Here is an 8151-nt window from a genome sequence, read left to right as displayed (position 1 = left end):
ATCTGGACAAAGATACCTGTTAGATTGGCAGCTATAATTTTGAGTGCTAATTTGGGCACAGATGGTGGACATGGATTTGAAGTAGACCCCGACTTCAAAGTTTTAATAAGCTGAGTGACCTGCTCAGTGGTGGGGTTAGTAAGTTTTACAAGAGGAGCAGACTTGAGACACATAGGGGGAAGGCCATTTCCACTAAGGGGGTGGATTTAGTGGAAGAAAATCTGTTGTAGACCTCTCCTCCCTTGTTTTGGAAGAAACTAGCTAAAATATTATAAAATGTTTGACTAGTAGCTGCTGAGTTGTTACTGGGGATGGGAGTTAACTTGTTCCCGGTTAAGTAAAGGTCTTTCACTGATTTTTTTGCAGCCTGTATTTCTTGAGTGAAGTAGGAGGAATTTTCTCTTTTAAGCAATATTTGATATTCGGCCATATACTGCTTATAAATCTCTTTCTCAGATTGGAGATAATATTTTCTCCACTTGCGTTGCTGCCTTCTGCACCGTTGCTTCTGGTTTCTGAGTTTTTCATGAAACCAAGGTGTGGATGTTTTTTGTCTCTTAGGATATGATGTCTTGGCAGGGGTCAATGTGTTGGCTGCCGCGCAAATCCATGCTGAGTGTCTAAGTCATCTGTTAACGTTAGCTGAGACGGCATCCGAACCTGCAGAAAGTTGTTTGAACAGCCAGGTCTTGAGTCCTTTCCTGAATTGCTGGAGGGATGAGGCAATCATGAGGTGCAGGGGATGGTCATTCCAAGCCTTGGCCACCAGATGTGAGAAGAAGCATCCTCTGCTGTTGTCTCAGCGGATCTGAGGGGTGTCTGCGATGAAGAGGGAAGTGGAACATAGGTGCGTGGTCATGCGTTTGTTAATGTATGCTGGTCCTTTGTTGTGTAGGACTTTGTATGCATGGGTCATCATTTTGAACTGGCATGTCTTCTGGATTGGGAGCCAGTGTAGCTTCTTGAGGTGAGGTGTGATGTAGGTCCATCTGGGGGGGGTGTCGAGCAGGAGTCATGCCACTGAGTTTTGTATCATCTGAAGTCTCCTCATGAGGAGTGCGATGATTCCTACATAGAGCGTATTCCCGTAGTCCAGCCTGCTGGTGATGAGGGCCTGTGTGACGGTCCTTCTGGTGTTGGCTGGGAGCCACCTGAACATCTTGCAAAGCATGCGTAAGGTGTGGAAGCAGACGCATGAGATTTTGTTTACCAGTTTCTTCGTAGATAGCTTGCTGTGTAATGATGATACTGAGGTTGTGGAGTAGTCTGTTAGGGCGGAGGATGGGCCGAGTTCAGCAGGCCATCATCCGTGGTTCCATGGCGAGGTGTTTTCCCAAAGAGGACTTCAGTCTTCTCCATGTTGAGTTTGAGACAGTTGTCCTTCATCCAGCCAGCGACGTTCATCATACATCTGTGGAAGTTGGTTCTGGTGGTGGAGGGGTATTCAGATAATGAAAGGATGAGTTGAGAGTCGTCAGAAAAGAAGCTAATGTTGAGCCCATGTGATCTGATGGTGTTGACCAGCAGGGTCATATACGAGTTGAAGAGGGTGGGGCTGAGGGACGATCCTTTGGGGACGCCAAAGATGATCTTCTTGGGTTCTGAAGTGAACGGTAGGAGGCAGGTTCTCTAGGTTCTTCTGGAGAGGTATGAGGCGATCCATTTGAGCATGTCTCCCTGGATTCTGAAGTGGTGGAGTCTGTTGATCAAGATGTGATGGGAGACTGTGTTGAAGGCAGCTGATAGGTTCAGAAGGATGAGGGCTGTTCTGATGTCGTCAGTGGCTGCGATCAGTGCTGCCTTGGTGCTGCATTTGGCCTGGAATCAGGATATAGAGGTGTCGAGGAGGTTGTTGCGTTCTGGTGTTCAGTGAGTTGATGGTTGATTGTCTTCTTGAGAACCTTTGCTGAAGAGGAAGCAGGTAGATGGACCCGTAGTTCTTCCGTTCTGCTGGGTCGGCGCATGGTTTCTTCAGGAGGAGCCTCACTTCCGCATGTTTCCAGTCCTCAGACGTGATAAGAGGTGTTCAGGACTTTTTCGAGCTTGTCACCAATTTGTCTTGCTCCTAAGGTTGAAGACGTGGTGGGGACAGGGGTCTGTGGGTGCTCCCCAGTGCACAGAGTTCATGATGGAGATTGTGGCTTGAGTTGTGAAGGGGTCCCAATGGATGAGTAGGTGTTGAGGGTTTGTGTTCGTGAGTGTGAGCATGCTGATGCTGTTGGCGGGGTGAGGTTTAGGTTTGAAGTTTTCATAAATGATTGAGATCTTGTCATGGAAGAGGCCAACCAGGGTGTCACACAGTTCTTGGACGAGAGTGATGTTGTTCTCACGGGCTTTAAGGTTAGAGATCTCTTTCACAGTGGCAAAGAGCTCCTTTTTGCAGTTTGTGCTAGCTTCTATACAGCCTGCTAGGGTGTTCTTCCTTGTTTCTTTCCCGGAGGAGGTGGTACTGGATGAGTGCTGTCTTGTAGGTGGTATGGTCTCCTGTCTCTGCTGCTGCGTCACTTCCTTTCTAGTTGCAGGAGTTGGGTTTGGTGGATTTCAACTCCAGTGACCCAGCTGGCCCTTCGGGCAGGTCCTTTAGGTTTAGCTGGCTTGGGGGAGGGAGGGGGGGGGATTGTGTCGGTGCATTCTGTGATCCACTTGGAGAAGTTCTTTGGAGCAGGTTCTGGGTTGGCTGTTTTATCTTGGAGGTGAAAGTTGAGAGCATTGTTCCACTGGTATTCTGATATCTTTTTCCAGGTTCTGCACGTGGAGCTGAGGGGCATAGTTCCAGTGTTGGTAGGTCCTGGGATAGTGATGTGGACGTTGTAGTGTACTGTTCAGGTGAGCTGTGATACATGGTTGTTCTTGACTCTGTCGCTGGACGTGAAAATGGTGTTTAGTATGTGTCCTTCGATATGGGTAGCATTGGTGACAAGTTGCTTGAGGCCGATGTTGCTCATGCTTTGGAAGAGTTTGGTTATGTTGGTGTTGCTGGGGTCATGGAGGTGGAAGATGTAGTGCTCAAAATCAATTGGGATCGTGGTGATGAGGTCAGGGATGGCGTTGCAGAAGCTGGGGCCTGGTGGTCTGTAGGTGAGGGTGCTTCTGATAGTGCTTTTTCCGTTTGTGTGGAGTTGGAAGTTGAGGTGCTCCATTATCTGGGTCGAGAAGGTCGTGCAGTGGATGGTGTCCTTGTATATGATGGCAATTCCACATCTGTGTTTGCTGGTTCTGTCCTGGTGTGTTATTTTCTAGCCTTTGGGGGTGGTGAAGGCTATGTCTGGCATTGGTGCGGTATTCAGCCAGGTCTCTGTCAGGAAGATGACGTTCGGGGTGAGGGATGAAATCGTGTCCCAGATCTCTGTGGAGTGTTTGACGAGTGATCTTCATTGAGTAGCATGCACTGGAGTTATGCGTTGGGGGGTCTCTGTCAGGGTGGTGGATGCAGTCACATTTGCTGTGTCTCCGGCATTATTGGTTGCTTTGTGTTGCAGGTGAAGCATCAGTGCTTGCAGAAGAACGATCCTCTGATGGTGCATGGAGATATGCGGCAGCAGTTGTTGTTCATGCGCCTGGGATCCAGGGCTCTGAGGTCTGTGGTGGTGAAGCTGCGCAGGGTAGAAAAGCTAGGGTTCCTGTCGTTGGGCATGGTCCATGTGCAGATGGGCTGAATGCTGGCAGCACGGCCATGCTGCAGGCTCCATTAAGTAGGTCCTAGGAGGAGAGAGGGGCATTGGGAGGCAGTGAGCAAGGCTAGGCAGGAAATAATGGGTGGCAGACGGGAGCAGCAATGAGGAAATCAGAAAGGAGAAAGCACACAAAAACAAGGGAAAAAGCAAGCAGAAGGCAGTGAAAACGAGGAAGAGCAAGGAGAAGGCACACAGTGGGAGAAAAAGCAATGGATAAGCAGTGGAAAAAGCAAGAAGGCACACAAAAACACGGGGAAAGCTAGGAGATAGCAGGAGCAATGCAGCAGCACGGGGAAAGCTGGGCCTGGGGCCTAAGGACTATTTGAAGGCACAGTAGAGGGATTGGTGCTTGAATAAGAACCCATAGGTGATGTTGTATCCCTTATAGTTGTACCTCAATTTAGTTGTGTAGTGTTCAGTTTTCCTATGATATTAAAGTACTTTCTTCAACAAAATACAAGAACAGTTTGGGTTTGATTTACTGTTTTTGTTTTACTGTTCGGCATCTGGGTTGCTACACCTCCCTGAGAAGCTTTGACTGCTCGCCTTTGCTACCCTGAGAGTCCAGTGAAGAAGGGGTGCCAAGCTTACAAAGCCTCAGTAGGACAGGCACCACAGGCAGGAGGGGAAAACGACTCCACCCACCACAGTTGTGACTCACTAGCTCTTGTCTATTCTCTAGCTCCTTGAATGGAGTTTGATAACAATTAAGAATTATTTGCTTACTTCTATTTTGCCATGAATGACCATGCTGCCTTGCATTCTTGAAGCAGAAGTTTTTTCTGTGTTGCACAGCCTATGTATATTTTAAATACCTTGAATTATATCAAATCCTCCCTCGTCCTCTTCACTCACCTGAAAGGTGAGCAACTTATGAGTTACTCTTGATGGAAGGATTCTATACATTGCATCCAGTCCATAAACCCTCATGCCCTGCGAGCGGCCAGTAACATGTCATCAGCTAAATTACCTGAGATTTTAGATTTCCTGGGAGATAAGAATTTGAGAGAATTTTTTCTGTGCACGTATAAATTTGACCTGAAATTAAATTAACTATTGCAACCACCAAGGATTAAGTAAGAACTGTCAACAAAAGATGTATTCACTGTTTAGCAATAAAGTCTATTTCTGTATATCATACTAATTTATAGAATATTTTATAAAGTGTATGCAGTTGGGGGGGGGGGGGAGACAGAGAAAAAAATGTACCTTGCCTCTGCTCTGCAGCCGCACACTCCTCTTCATCTGGTGTCCCAGCATTCATTGCTGAGACACCAGCACAAGCTCCCCAGCAATCCTGGTGCTGCTTTCATGCAAAACCTTGCATGAAAGCAGCACCAGGATTGGTTTGAGTGGCAGTGACTGCTGCTCACACACAGCCCTGGGGTCTTTGCAGTTTTCCCAGCCTGGCTGTGAGCCCTCCTCCCCCTTTCCACCTCCCATGGTCTAGCCCCGCCCCTTCCCGCACTGCCGGCTGTGCCGGAAGCAGACAAAATGATCTATTACAGTGGTTCCCAACCTGTGGTCCGGGGACCCCTGGGGGTCCGCGAAGCCTTCTCAGGGGGTCCGCCTGAGCCTAGAAAATTAAAAAATATTAACAAATATTGACAAATTAGGTCCCCAGCTTCCAGTAATGACTCAGACGGGGGTCCCCGGATTCCCATGATGATTCAGTGGGGGTCCCTGGGTTCCATTATTGTTAAAGTGGGGGTCCACAGGAATCAAAAGGTTGGGAACCACTGATCTATTATTTTATTTGTGTGCTTCTGGCAGGTAATTGGTAGCATAGATCTTGAAAACAGCAGAGCTGTCAAGCCAAACCTAAAATGACATTTCTCCTTACAAATTTGTGCATGCAGATGTCGATAATGTGAATTCACAAACGTTTTCCAGGAACATGCCTGAGATCTATGACTGTTAGAGATGTCTAGGTCTATACCTTGAAACCTAAGTGAAATCTGCAACCAGGTCAGGCTTGTGGTATATCAGTGTACCACGCTCTGCTAATGCCTTCAATCTACTGACATACGGAGTTCTGCTTCCTTAAATTGCTACAGTTTCTAGCCCAATGAACAAGACTTGCAGGGACCTACAAGCGAGCACCAACCATCCCCCTCGAATCAACCTCTTCTGAGACATGACATATGATTTTTTTCTAGTGAGTAGGGCATTACGTCGGACAAAAGACAGTCAATTGCATTCCATTTAAACCAAGTTAATTTAACAACCGGGGCTAGAACTAAATAGTTTAAACTGGTGATTAGTTATGCCTGCAATTACAGTCAGCATAAAGTTACCTATTATAGGCTAATTTAAATTAGGGTTAGGGTTGGCATTAGGGTTAAGTTTGAGCAACTTTATTTTGATTTATATAACGTAGGGATAGAGTGTGGGTTAGTTTTCAAGTTAATTATTCAATTTCGTTTAAATTATTTAAGATTCGAGTTAGCATTTAGCTAGGTTAACGTTAGTAATTACCTCATTAAAATAAATAAAAGGTTACTAGTTCAATTTAATGACTAAGATTAATAAGTCAATTTAAACAATTCATTTTTATGTTATAAAAAATGAATTGCTATTGGTAGCAAATGGTTGGCCCCAATTGATGAATAAACGAACATGCGCATTAGGTTTTCATCACAGTTTTTTCAATGATCAGTCTGGCAGATTACATATTGACAGGGGTGTCCTTGGACAGGCATTTGCCGCCCTTGTTACAAGGTTGATCTAAACAGACCGTATCCAGCCAGAAGCGCAAGAACAGAAGCAGAAGCAACTGGAGTTGACAATGGTGCATGCTGTTTGTTGACTAGCGTATGACCCTCTAAAAGCCGGAGTGAAGAAGCCGCAGAGGTTTAGCACTAGAATCAGCACTGGGGAAGAAGAACGGATGAAGCTTTGTGGTGAAAGATCCTCCAAGCGTGTGGAGATGTCTGGATGTCTCGGCATCGTAAAAAGAGAGTTGGCCCATCTCATAGTCTAGGTAGACACCCACCGTGCTGCAGGCCACATGCCCGAAGGTCCAGTAGCCATTTTCAGGGGTGATGATGATCCAGCCATCTCTGCTGGCAGACTCCTCTGCTACACCCAGTTCCCAGTCCGGCCGGTCGCCCACATCCACCTCCCAGTAGTGGCGCCCAGAGGAGAAGCTCTCAGAGGCAAGCACGCTAGGGCAAAAATCAAAGTGCTCCAGACTGTCGGGACAAGGTTGTGAGGCATACGAGTATCTGGCACTGATCCGATCTTCTGAGATGACCAGGTAGGAGTTAGCAGACTGGGGGTCAAGGGACAGCGATTCAGGAACTGTTGAGAAAACATGATGATGTTTTAATGTACAAGAAATTATTTTGCTCTCATACAGTTTTAACCACTCTTTTGCAAATGGCTTAAATTACATCTGTCCCCTTCTGCCATATGGTTTCCATATCATTGTTTTTTTCTTTACTGTCATAGTGAGGTTTGTTTACCATTTCATTCTGCTGTGCATGGGCAAGGGCTGTGTGCTGTGGGATCAAGGACATCAACATTTTTAGAAGGAGGTGGCTGTTAGCCATGCACATCACCCAATGTTGCTGCACACAGCAGAAAGCGGTGTACAGGTGTTCAGGGGAAAACAACTACGCATCAAAGGCCACAACTCCAGCCCAGTGTTCAGTGAGTTCAATTAAAGGGCAGGCTCGGTGGGATCAAGCCATGAAACCTGGTAGAAGTAAACAATAAGCACGCCCAAAAATTGTGTAAGTTGAGTTGCAAGCACAAGAGATGGCTAGAATCTGGTTCTGCCTCTGCCCAGTGGCTGTTGCATATGGCCAAAGGCCAGGTGTAGAGGATTTTGGGCATACAAACTTGGAAGCAGAGCATGACTGCCGGCCACAGCCTGTACTCAGTGGTGACTCTGCACAGTCAGAGGTCATGAGCTCTGCATGCCTCAGGTGGGAGTTGGGTTGCGTAACTAGCTTACATTTTAATCATGTTTTGTGTCATGCATGTTGCCTTGCAAAAACTATGTTTTTAGTCAGCTATACCGTCATGTGTCCAAAACAACCTCAACTAAAGTTTTCTCAACAAACATCCTCTATAAATATTGTATACATGATGTGTGTATACAAAAACATGCAAACTTTCCGGGAAGGAGCTGAGGATATATAAACAAAGGTTACAGGAACGTAATAGTTAGGCTCACATTTCACACATACAAAACCAGTGAAATTCAGCAGTTATAGTTACCTCAGCTAACTTACGCTACCATAATGCACTGCTTATGATCTCACGTTACTTCACTCATGACATGGCCAGTGACATCACTGATGAAATCATCCACAAAAAAAGCTCAGACACCCACTAATACCCACATACAAACAATTGTACATACACACACACACACACACACACACACACACACACACACGTACTCATGCTCATTTATATACCCATAAGACTACTGATATATGTGCCCTCACTAACACAGCCACTAACA

At 46.3% G+C, this 8151-nt stretch overlaps 1 protein-coding gene across 2 annotated transcripts in view; it reads right to left on the bottom strand.

Moving 5' to 3' along the window:
- Positions 1 to 5909: 5909 nt before the first annotated feature.
- The window catches only part of LOC138299179 (nuclear factor 7, brain-like), a 62923-nt gene continuing 60681 nt past the window's right edge, over positions 5910 to 8151 (bottom strand). For both annotated transcript variants that reach the window (XM_069237274.1, XM_069237275.1), the window contains exon 7: positions 5910 to 6977. In XM_069237274.1, coding sequence (XP_069093375.1) covers positions 6499 to 6977 — 479 coding nt within the window. In that variant the 3' untranslated portion in view covers positions 5910 to 6498. The remainder of the gene's footprint in view (positions 6978 to 8151) is intronic.

This window comes from Pleurodeles waltl, chromosome 6 (genome assembly GCF_031143425.1).
Source record: "Pleurodeles waltl isolate 20211129_DDA chromosome 6, aPleWal1.hap1.20221129, whole genome shotgun sequence".
Classification (NCBI taxonomy): domain Eukaryota; kingdom Metazoa; phylum Chordata; class Amphibia; order Caudata; family Salamandridae; genus Pleurodeles; species Pleurodeles waltl.
Note: the sequence above shows the minus strand (reverse complement) of the source record. Positions and strands in the feature narration are given on the sequence as shown.